This window comes from Otolemur garnettii, unplaced genomic scaffold, assembly GCF_000181295.1.
Source record: "Otolemur garnettii isolate 467f Iridium unplaced genomic scaffold, OtoGar3 scaffold00351, whole genome shotgun sequence".
Lineage (NCBI taxonomy): Eukaryota > Metazoa > Chordata > Mammalia > Primates > Galagidae > Otolemur > Otolemur garnettii.
This window is the reverse complement of record NW_003852746.1, coordinates 206,844-218,631: the sequence shown is the minus strand read 5'-3', so window position 1 is coordinate 218,631 and position 11,788 is coordinate 206,844. Positions and strand designations below refer to the sequence as shown.

Genomic DNA, 11,788 nt, shown 5'->3' with positions numbered 1-11,788 from the left:
CTTCTTAATTACCCAACAGTTCACGTTAATGTTTTCTCAGTGGAGCTGATGCAACCCCAGGCCTCAGACATCAGATGCAGGACCCAGGCCTGCTTCAACACTTGAGGAAATAATGTTTGGTAGTCCTCAGAGTTAGTGAGGCTATGACTGTGCACTGCTTATTCACTCAGAGATGATTGTTCTTCTGGAAATGAGACCATCTTTGGCAATGAATCCACGCTAAATGGGTCACAGGGAAAGGACAGAAATGTGCATGCAGAGGTCAGCAGCATCACTGGAGCGCCCCTATCAAACTGTCTGAACCAATAGTTTACTTTTAACAATCTTAGAATTTGCATATAGTGCAAAAAGTTTGATTTAAGATTTAGGTACTTACATTCCAAAGTGTTTTGACTCAGACACATACCAAACATAAGGAGAGTCAAACACAGGTATCTTGGAACAAATACTGTATTTGGGGTGGGGAAAGCAAACTGAAGACCAGGTAGAGGAGTGAGAGCTGTGCCCTTCAGGTCTCTCAGCAACCTGCGTCTGCCCTCTCCACCGTGCAGTCTCAGCGACAGCATAACCAGAGGAAGGCTGGGAGGCAGCCAATGCGGCGACTCTCCCCGGGACGGCAGTACCTTCGGCACCAGCACCTCCTTGCTGGGAATGAGGGAGCACAGAGAGAGTGTCAGAAGCTCTGTCCTGGGGTCAGCAGTGATGCTGACAGGGAATTCAGGAGAAGACACCTGCTGGGCTGCAGAAGCAGTGTGACATGGGCTGCATTACAGCTGGGAGCATGAACAGCCTCAGTCAATGGGAACAAAACCCCACACACACAGTGTGGGTCTCACTCAGGGTCACATGACGTTGTCATGAGACCTGTCTCACTCTTCCATGTCCCTGCCCCCATCACACGTGCATCTCCCCACACACCGCGGTCACTCGGCAGCTTCTCGATACAGAGTCAAATTTTCTCTTTATACTTCTCTTTTCAATACAAAAAGAAGAAGTCAGTATATCTCTCCATATCTTATACCTTAACAAAATTCACAGACCATCTTGGAATCAAAGTGTTGAAGAAAGAATTATCTTAATTTTATTTGGGTCTCAAAGTACAGGTTACAGACGAGGAAACCAAGGCCCACTGATGTTTAGTAAAGTCCCCTTGGTGACATAGACCCTGCAGACCCCATCCCAGAGCCTCCAGTCCTCCTGCTCTAGACCTTGAAGCTCTGCCGTGTAGGTGTCTCTCACCTGGATCTTGAAGGAGGAAGTTTTCATGCACTGTGATGGAAATGGCCAGATCCTCATCCTGTGGCTCAGGCTGCTCCTGGTCTAGAGCTTCCTCAGCTTCCTCTGGCAGGGGCCCAGCCTGGGCCTGGAGGGCCACCAGGAGAAGGACAGCAAGGAGGCCGAGGGTCCTCATGCTGGGGTCACCTGGAGGACAAAGGGCAGGAGCCTGACTCTGTGGCAGTGAGGAGGCTCAGAGACAAATGAGCCTCCACTCACCCTCTCTAGCAGAGATGAGGGCACGTCCCAGGGGATGGTGAGGGAAGCCCATGTCCTCAGGGTCCCTCAGAGGATCCTGCATTCTACTGTCGGGACTAGGACAAAGCTGAGAGTAGCAACAGGGACCCCACACTATTTTTCTGTTTCCCTGTGTTAGAATATTTATATTTTAATATCCAAGAGAATAAAATAAACAGGCTTCTATTAGCTACCTTCAGGGAATAAATGCCTCTTATTTCTTAACTTGGACCCTGGTACTGTTGGTGAGTGTGGAGGGGGTGGGGATCTTGTGCTCCAATTCTCCAAGTGTGGTCCCTTGACCAAATGCAAATCCTTTATTAAAGGGATTTATTCTATAATATTTGGCTTCAGTCAAAAGGCTGCACTCAAGGATCCAGTAGGAATCAGCACTGAATTCCAACAGAGTACAGAGTTAGTCCCTGCAGGGCTGGCCATCACCACTCTCATGAAAGGCCTTTCGAATTTCTGGTGGGCAGGCTCTTTCTGGTGCCAGTGAGGAGAGTGCAGTGATCTCGTCAGGCTTTGGGTGAAATGGGCTCAGTGAGATACATTGACAAAGAGGTAACATAGGGGTAAAAATATGTTTATTGTTTCCAGCTCTGTTGAGATACAAGCGATAATTAAAATTGTTTGTCTAATATGTTCTACCTTCTGATTTGATGTATTTCACACCTGGACCTTTATCTCATTCCATACACAATAGTCAACTCAAAATTGACCGGGTATCCAAACATAAGACCTAAACGCATAAAACTTCTAAAAGAACTTTGAATTATAAAGCTGTGGCATCGATCTTGGCAATTACTTCCTGAAACTGACACCAAAGGAACAGGGGGTAAAAGGAAAATCAAACAGGTGAGCGTGACCAGCGTGTGTGCACCTACACAGCACACACAGCACAGGGGCCACGAGCTGAGGGGAAAGCAGATGAGAAGGAAGAGGAAATATCTGAAACAGTGCATGAGATGTGGAGATAGTAACGGAATATATGAGAACACAGACAACTCAGTAACAAAAATAAATAATCTGGAAAAAACGAGCCAATGACTTGAGTAGACTTTTCTATCACACATATGTTATTGGGTACGATATATCTAATATACATACAAATAACAGAATGCTTTAAGCAGATTGTATGGTCTCTACCAGACTCCTCAAGCGGGACATGTGTTTCTGAAACAAACACTTTGATTTTCACCTTTAACAGAGTTGCTACCACCACTGAGGCTCAGACAGATGGGCACCACCTGGGGGTTCACACACTGGTCCCTCCGGGGTGACAGCACAGTCACGTTTAGACTCTAGGCATGGCTTCAATGACAAAATGACAAAGTCTGAGTGGAAGTTTAGTTCTGTGTTACTTACAGATCCTTAGGCTGGTCAGCGTGAGTGGAGAGGGCAGACAGCAGTCTCTGTCCCAAGGCTCTTGGAGGTACTGCAACCACACACGGGCAGGAGAGTCCTTCCCTATTTAAGGGTCATTTGGGATATTTCCCAATGTCATGGGGGTGTGGGTTACTTTCTCTTAGGTTGCATTTCGTTCCATTGGTTTTGGTTTTGTTTTGGAGCAAGTGTCTCCCTCTCCTGCTCTGCTACCCAGCCTGAATTAGTCAAAGCTGGGTCAGCACAGGGCCCCACACAGGGTACCCTGATCTCTCTGCTCAGCCTTGGTCAAGTCTAGGCGGCAAGAAACTATGGTTCCTCCATTAGTCCTAAGGCAGTGTACCCCGTGGTGCCCAGGCTGGTGACTGAGGCTGAATTACTTGGGCCAAGTGATAGTAAAAGCCACCCCCAAATCCAAGTCTGCACATCACAGTGCACACTCTGTGCAGGTGACAAGGATAAAGCTGCCAGTGTCTGCACAGAGGAAGACTTGGAATCTGATTCTCAACCAGTTTCTCCAGGACCGGGTCTAACACAGAAGCAAATCAAAGCCATGTAGCAGTAGGGGTGCTGGAGATCACCTGGGAGAGACCGCACACACCCCATTATTCATGGGCAGCACATGCAGGACTCTCCCTGAGTCAGTGGTGTGTGTGCAGCGTGTGGTCCCCTGCAGGGAGCAAACACCTCCTTGCTTGAACAACAGACATTTCAAGGCTGAATGATTGTCTCTGGACTTTGGGTCCAAGAACTCATGAGATTGTTTCATTAGACATAATGTCTCTTGGGCCATGTTGGGGAGGCTTCCAGGGTGACAGAAGATTGGCATTAGCCTCTATCACCTAGTAATACTCAAATACTGTCCTCAGAGCAATCCTGGGCAGGCTTAGGAGCCCCTCGGTACCAAGTCGGAGTGGGATGAACATGGGGTGGGGGGATGTGCAGGCTTTACCTCATGTGACCTCTCCTTGGGTGTCTCCAGGGGAATCATAGGAGGCCTATAGATCAAAAAGGGATCTGTCTCCACCATCCTCCTCCTCCTCATAGTGGAGTAGATGGGACTACATTGGAAGAAGGGAAATACATATCACCACTCCCAAGGAAATAGATACCTAAGGAGAGGCGACTGCACAGTCTGCTGAGGCTGGCTGGCCAGGGGCAGGCACAGGATGGGGTACTCTGGTGCAGAAGAACCAGGGCCAACTATCAGGCCCTGCCCATGAGCACAGTTTGGCTGTTTTTGGAACTGGATCCCAGGGATGCTTTTAGGTCCTAGGGTATTAGTAGTGGCCTGTAGGGTCCAGAGAATGTGGGTGTGGAGGGAAAATGAGGAGGGATGGTTTGTGGTGGCCCCAATAGGTAGCAGAACTTAACACTGGACCATCCTTTCTGGTCATGGAACAAGGGACAGTCCACAGTCATTTCAGCCCCAAACCCGCCCTGCACAGAGGACAGCAGAAAAGGCCATCTGCAAAGAGCACCACATCTATAGCTCAGGGCCTTGTCACCTCTGGGTCTTCCATCCTGACACTTGTGTGAGGTGGCTTATACCCTCACTTCCATTTTGGAAATGACGCTTTCATGTGGTTGTTGCCTGATTTAGTCAGTGTAAGTACTTCTTATTTTTGTCCTAGACTATGTCACTCATGGGACCTGGAGCCACATTCCTTACTTCCTGGAGGAAGGGGTGAGGGGGCAATGTCAGTGAGTCTTAAACCAGTAAAACCAGAGCTTTCCTCAGAAGCTACATTTTAAGCTGAGAGGTATGATCTTGGGACTATTCCATGGGCCTGTGTGGTCCTAGTAGTGGGGGTGCCAGTGACCAAGAGGTTCCATCTCACCATTGATCCCTGATACAGTAGCCAGGTGACACAGAAGACATTTTGTCACAATATAGAGAGGCTCAGCATCATAGAAAATGTGGATAATGTTGTCTCTTACGGAAGAAGCATCTGACTCCTCTGTGGTGACCAGACTGATACCCCAGCGTCCTGGGAAGGGTTGAGGAGGCAGGCAGGAGGTAGCGAGTTAGGCAAGACTGAAGCTCATAAAAGAAGTGTGATTGTCTAGGGGCCCAGGACCTGTACTGCGGCTTTAATAGCAATGACATTAGGAAGCTATTGTGTCACTCTAGGAGGCTGGTAGCTTGGGGAGGAGAGGCAATGTGAGGTTCCCTCAACTTTCCTGGGATAAAACCAGTCCTGAGTCACAGGGGCCCTGACATGGGAGCCTGATCTGAATCAGTGGTGCTGGGTGGTCCAACAAGGCCCAGGAAGCAACAGTCACAGAAAGGAGGTCCTGCTGCACTGAGGTGGTCTGGGTAGGAGATGCACAGTGAAAGATGCCTGCAGGGGAAGAAGCCTAAAGAAGTCTGTTTTGCATGAATAGAAATGGTGATGGCACAGGGAGCAAGGGCACCAGCACACATTATGGTTAGCAGGGGTACACATGTGTAGGTGGTCAGCCCTCTTGTTGCTATACCTGGTGGTGGGAGGCTCATGGCATCAGGTACAAAAACTCTAATGTGGCTGCCATCCCCTTGCCTGAGGCCTACAGGCACCAGTTTGCCAGCACCTGAGGAACATGGGCCTGTGAGCCTTGAGGCTGGAAGAAACAAGAACTTCATTCAGGCCCTGGGAGTCAGGACTCAGTGGCTCTCAGCTAGGCTGAGTCTGGAAGCCAGAGCCGTGGCAACTTGGATGTGGGAACCTCATTTGCTCCATAGTGGACAACAGCCTGGGTGTATAGCCCTTGAATATACTGGGCCATGAGCCACCTGCAGGGTGAAAGGGATCACACAGGGCCCAGCCCTGGATTTTAAGTTCTTGTATTCACTGGCTCAGCCACCCATGCCAGCCATGGGCCATGGCCAGGAATCTATGAAAAGGAGACCCTGGGTACAGTTATAGACAGAGTACCCTCCCCTGACACCAGATGTGACTGGCTTCCCAGCTGGCTGGGGCCACTGGTCTCCTGTGCTATGTAGAACTTCTGTGATACGGGGACCCTCTTTCCTTCACTCCACTCTTCCCAGGGCCTCCCCCAAGTCACCAGATGCTTTGTAGAAATGACCAAGAATCGTTCATTGGAGACTGTTACAATAGGGTCCGGACTCCACAGAAGGGAGAGAGGTGGAGCCATGAATCTTGCAGTAAGAGCAGGAGAGTGGGACGTGGGGAACATTTGGGGGTTGGCTGTTGTGATTAGTCCATCTGTGTGTGATAATTTGTGTTATAGAAGTTCAGCCCCTGTATTTCCACAGCAACAGGTGCTTCCTCTTTGGAAAGTGATATTTGAAAGGGAAGTCTGTGCATTTGATCCATTCTTTATCTCATTATCCTTCCATGTGAGCTGCTTAACTGAGGAAGATAACTTCTAGGTCTTCAGTTAAACATGCAAAGCATGTACATTTCAGTAATCAGGTTTAGATCTTATTCGAGCCTGGGCAAATGGTCCTGGTCATTTGGACACCCTCACACATCTCCCCACCATGTCTATCCATAGGGTTCTCATCTCTATTGCCCCATGTGGCTGTAGTAGCAGCAGCCAATGTGATACCCCAGTGGGCCTGCATCGACTCAGAGTAGACAGACACCCCTGCCCCATCCTGAACCTACCCTTCATTGTATTAACAGATGCTAGGTATAAGGATGAGCAAAACATGCAGCCTTCTCCCAGTACAGGGAGACACGTGTTGGAGAAAGTAAGCAGTCCCATGTAGCAAATGTGAGGTGGGGCTCAGCATCCATTGCATAGTGGTTAAGGCACCAGCTACATGTACCAGCTACATGGCTGGTGGGTTCAAACTTAGCACAGGCCAGCTAAACAACAATGATGACTGCAACAAGAAAATAGCCAGGCATTGTGGCGGGTGCCTGTAGTCCCAGCTACTTGGGAAGCTGAGGCAAGAGAATCGCTTAAGCCCAAGAGTTTGAGATTGCTGTGATGCCATAGCACTCTACCAGGGTGACATAGTGGACTCTGTCTCAAAAAAAAAAAAAAAAAATGTGAAGTGGGCTCATATTCTACCGTTAAAAATAAAGAGAAGAAGGGGATTGAGATTCTCAGGGACAAATTGTTGCAATTTACCCTTGAGAAATCAGGAAGGACCTCAGGGACAAACTGAAATTATAGTTGAGACCCCAGGAGTTGGGGGAAAGAGTCAGGTGTCCTACTGGGTAAAGTGCAGACAGCCTTAGATCAGGTCAGCACAACTCAAACACAGGAGCAAGAAGGCCCATGCAGACAGTTAGGAACAATGCAGGTGTCCAAAGGCCCTTGAGTTATTCTTTGAATTTGTCTGAATTAGTTCAAGGACTTCAGAACTTCATTTCAGTGGCAGGTATAGGACACCAAGGAAGACACTTCAAATCTTGGTATGGGACCTTTACCTCTACACAAGGTGGAAGAGCTAGGACCATTTATTAGACACAGACCCTCTCTGTCCCCCATGTGGTGTGTGTTGTGTTTCCCCAACTGTGTAGGGTCTCAGTGTGGGGCCACAACCCTTGAGCATCATCTTCAGTTAGGCAGACCCTGTGTATGGGGCTAAGACCTGCTCAGAAGCAGCATGGAGTGGGCGTGAACACCTGCTCCCTTGTTCCCTTCTGATTCTGCATGTGTTTGTTAATATTGTTGGTCACAGAAGTGTCTGGGCCTTTCAGATCTTTTTTGTTGACAATGGCGAATAATCTCCCTTGGAACCCTGTTTTTTTTCTTAAACTGTAGTCTCTCTGTCACTCTTGCATTCCTTGAGGGTATCAACCAGTGGCCACCATGACAATAGCCATGAGTTGAAATGAGAGACACTTTTTCCAAACATAGCCCAGGTAAATGTGAGTGGCTTCTGATGGACATCTCTCTGGGGTCTGTGGACAGGTCCTTGGGCATTTGAAAGACACTTGGACAAGGGTGCCAGAGTTGGGGAGTGTCAGGGAAGGAACAGAGAAGAGAGACAGCAGGAAGTCTCAGAGAAGAGAGACACCCACCTGGATGTCTGACCAGGCCACAGTGGTGCTGGGATTAGGCAGTGAGTGTGTTCTCTGGGAAGGGAAGAAGAACACAAGTTCAAAAAGGCACAGACCCCTAGTGTGGCATAGGTGGCAGGGGAGCTGTGGCTGTTCTAGCACTTACTCTGTGATCTAATAGATCACTTTGGCTGCTGTGTTTTTCCAGACCTGATTTTCTTCCTGTGCTCAGCCACATGCATGGTGTTTGGGTAACAGGCCCTCAGTACCTGCAGCACCAACGGGGACTGCAGGTGTCAGAGAAGTCTTTTTCCTAATTACATGTTCCACATACACTTTTGAAGCTGCATTTTATAGGCAGGGTAATGATCTTCTCAGTTTTAAAGCAACTCAGAGTCAAAGTCCAGTTGATCAATTGTGTGTTTGCATTTTGTGCATATGGAGAGAAGCTTATGACAGGGCTGGATAATACTGATGATGAGCATATCCTAGGGTGGGGCACCTATGCCTTTGTCTGCTTGTTATGTCTTCCTTAACAACCCATTCTAATCTAAATTAAACTTGTGTCAATGGAGAGGATACAGCCTCATGTTTTAAACGGCACAATTGTGATCTGGATCTATTCCATATGATGACAATATTTTTGCATGGAGGGTTGAGGTTTGAGCACATAAAGGTGCTATATCTGTGCACACTGGACACTGACAGTGACCGTGGGTGTCACGCTTGGAAGTTGTCTTTTGGAGGAAATCCAATTCCAGTGAGTTTCAGTGAAACTCGAGGGAAGTAGATGGAGATCCACAGCATCATTGAAGCTTTTATATCAGTTTCTGTTGGAGGCCACTCTTCATTCCTGATATTTATGCAATTTATAATTGTATTTTGTTTAAAAAGTTTAACCTAGGATTCTGGTCCTTCTATCCCAAAGAGTCTCAACTAAGACACATTTAGATTATCAAAGGGCTGCAGACACAGAGGACTTGCTATGAAGACTTTATTTGGGATGAGGGAAGGAAATTGAGGACAAGGACTAGAAGGAACAAAAGTTCGGTTCTAGGTCTCAAAGCTCTGTGTTCTTGATGCTCAGCGGCAGCATAAGGTGTAGCGGAGGCCCCCGGAGGTGCAGGTCCCATAGGTGCGCTCTGGCCGAGGACAGCTTCCTCTTCTGCAGTAGCAGGACAAGCGCCTAGTTGAGCCTGGGGACACAGAGAGCATCAGGCTCTAGGACTGGGGTTGGAGGTGGGAGGTAGAGGCAATCCCTTTGCAGCTACGTGCTGGGTTGAGTGGGTTTGTTTTATTGGCAACATCACAGCTGGCAGCACCATCAGCCCAAATGAATAGGAATAGAAATAGGTGGCAGTGCTGGTCCCACAGAGGGTTAGAGGCCCACTCCTGTTTTATGGCTTTTTTGTCTTCCAGCTAAAATACACATCCTTGGGCTAGTCTCCACTTTCTTAGGCTCCTCTCGCAGATAATGTAAAACACAGTTCTTTAATGGTGGAATCTTATCTATGACACAGGACATACCTCTAGTATGATTCTCCATAGTATAAAGGTAGTGAACATCACAGAGTCATCATAGATAGAAAAATCACTGGAGAAAGAAAGGCGCCTCAAAATCATCTGGTTATTACCTTTCAGTATATACAGGAGGAAACTGAGGCCCAGTATAGTAATCACCTAACGAGACAGAGCCAGTTTCTGGGACTGAGTCTAGAGGCATCTGGTTCTCCTCTCCAGACACCCCAGCTCTGCAGTGTTGGGGTCTCTCACCTGCAGCTCTGAGACCTGAGCTTTCATCCTCTGCAAAGGAGATGGCCACATCCTGGTCCTGCACCCCAGGCTGCTCCTCGGCTGGGGCCTGCTCAGCTGTCTCTTGCAATTGCCCACCCTGGGCCTACAGAGCCACCAGGAGAAGGGTGGCGAGGATGGCCAGGGTCCTCATGCTGGTGTCACCTGGAGCACAGAGAGCAGAAGCCCGAGTGTGTGGCAGTGAGGAGTCAGCCTGTATTTATAGGTTAGTGGGAGGAGGCTTAGAGATAAAGGCTGTAGTGAGGATGGTGAGCACCTGGTTGGGAGGGTGAGGGCTGCCCTTGGCCTGAAGGGCCCTTTGATGCTCCTCTGTTCTCAAGGCTTCATCTACTAAGTCTGTGTGTTTAGTGTGTGTTCTGAGTCCAAGCTGCTAGTGATGGCAAGGACACTCCTCTGTTTCCTGTTTCCCATCTGCTGGAAATATTTACTTTTTCATACTACAAAAAGAAAACAAAAGCAGAAACAGTGCTTTGCTTCTAAAATTCAGAGAAGAATTACATCATATTCTGAAGATAGTAGATAGAATGCCACTGTCTGGCATTCTACACCCTGGAGCCAGTTGACCCCCAATGGGATAGAGAATCAACTCATTTCAGGATGCAGGATGCAGTGGCATTTCTACCCGAGGTTAAGGGGTGAGTAGGTCCCTGCTTGGCCCAGACTCCTCAGCACAAAAAGTTTATCAAGGTTTAGGCTAAATGAACTTGGTAGGATGCCAGGTACAGAGTTGATCTAATGAAAGTTAACAAAATGTTCATTAATTCTAGCTCTATTGAGGCATGAGTGATGACTAAAAATTGTAAATATCTAAAATGTGCAACCTGATTTTTGAGATCTTATTTCAGACTATGTATAAAATCAAATACATACAAATTGACAATTCAGACACAAACTTGACACCATGAAAGGACTGGAAGAACACACAGGGATGAAGCTTCTTAATGTAGATCTGGTCAATTTTTTTTTGGATACAAACATCAAACGCACAGGTTAAGCAAAGATAGGCAAGTGGGATTGCATCGAACTAGAAGCTCTGCATAGCAGGAAACCACCAATTTAGTGAGAAGGCATCCAGCACGACAGAAGACATTTGTAAGCTACATATGTACTAAGGGGTTGACATCGAAATATAGGTAACTCAAAACAAATCTAAAGAAGAAATATCCATGATAAATGTGACCAAAGAACTAAAAAAAAAGTGAGCAAATAAGTAAAGGAAACTATGATGATGACATCTCATTAAACAGAAAATATCAATGAAGTGAAATTTTGGACAAAAAAAAAGAAATTCTGAAATTGATAGAATAACTGAAATGTGCAATAGGAGATTTATAGTGGTAGAAGAAAGAATTAGGAACATTGACTATGGATTGATAGAGATTGTGCAATCCATGAATAAGGAGAAAAAAGGATGAAAGAAAATGAACAAAGAGAAATATGGGGCATTATGAATTGTTAAACTCTCACTAGTATCAGAGGGAGAAACTCAGTCTGATAAAGGGCGTCTATGGGAAACTCACATGGCGTCATAGTCAAGGGTAACACACAGGATGCTTCTTCCTGATCTCAGGGATGAGCCAAGGATGTCTGCTGTCCCTCAAGCTGCTCAATACTGCACTGACCTTCTTGTCAGGACAGTTAGGAAAGAAAATAAATGAATGTGATCTAGATTTTTAACATGAGAGTGTTTCCATGTGGTAAGAAGGTCTAGGGTATGGCTGTGGGGTTGAGGAGGAAGGCAGAAGATGGGGAAGGTTCCTGGAATTGAGAATTCAGAACACTGAGAGGCTTATTGGTGGCTTTGGGAGGCCATATGAAAGCAATGTCTTTTCCCACCCTCCAGAGTAGGTGTTCTGGAAACCAAGTCCTTGAAGCAGAAGAATTTGTGCCATCTGGGATCACACTAGAAATACAAATTCATAGGTTCACCCCAGACCTACTGAATGTGCTCTGTGGAGTGCATTGCAGGAAATGGGTTCCACAGAGACCTCACTAACCTCAAAGATATGGATGGCTTGTGATTCACACACACACAGGACAGAGGCTTCTTCTCCCAGGTCTTTAGCAAAGCCCTTGATAAGAATGACTTCTCTCAAATCCCGTAGCTGAGA

At 47.2% G+C, this 11,788-nt stretch overlaps 2 protein-coding genes across 2 annotated transcripts; both read right to left on the bottom strand.

The window, feature by feature from the left end:
* Nucleotides 1–474: 474 nt before the first annotated feature.
* LOC105888389 (corticostatin-3-like) lies at nt 475–2,944 on the bottom strand. The gene is made up of 3 exons (XM_012813927.2): nt 2,881–2,944; nt 1,240–1,422; nt 475–645 (listed from the first exon to the last, which is right to left on the bottom strand). Exons 2-3 carry the CDS (start codon nt 1,409–1,411, stop codon nt 554–556), a joined length of 264 nt encoding a protein of 87 aa, XP_012669381.1. The 5' UTR covers nt 1,412–1,422; nt 2,881–2,944; the 3' UTR covers nt 475–553.
* A 6,004-nt stretch (nt 2,945–8,948) lies between these two features.
* Nucleotides 8,949–9,810, bottom strand: LOC105888387 (neutrophil defensin 4-like). The gene is given in 2 exon segments (XM_012813925.1): nt 8,949–9,061; nt 9,639–9,810. Coding segments are annotated over 2 exon segments (285 nt in total).
* Between the last annotated feature and the right edge of the window lie 1,978 nt (nt 9,811–11,788).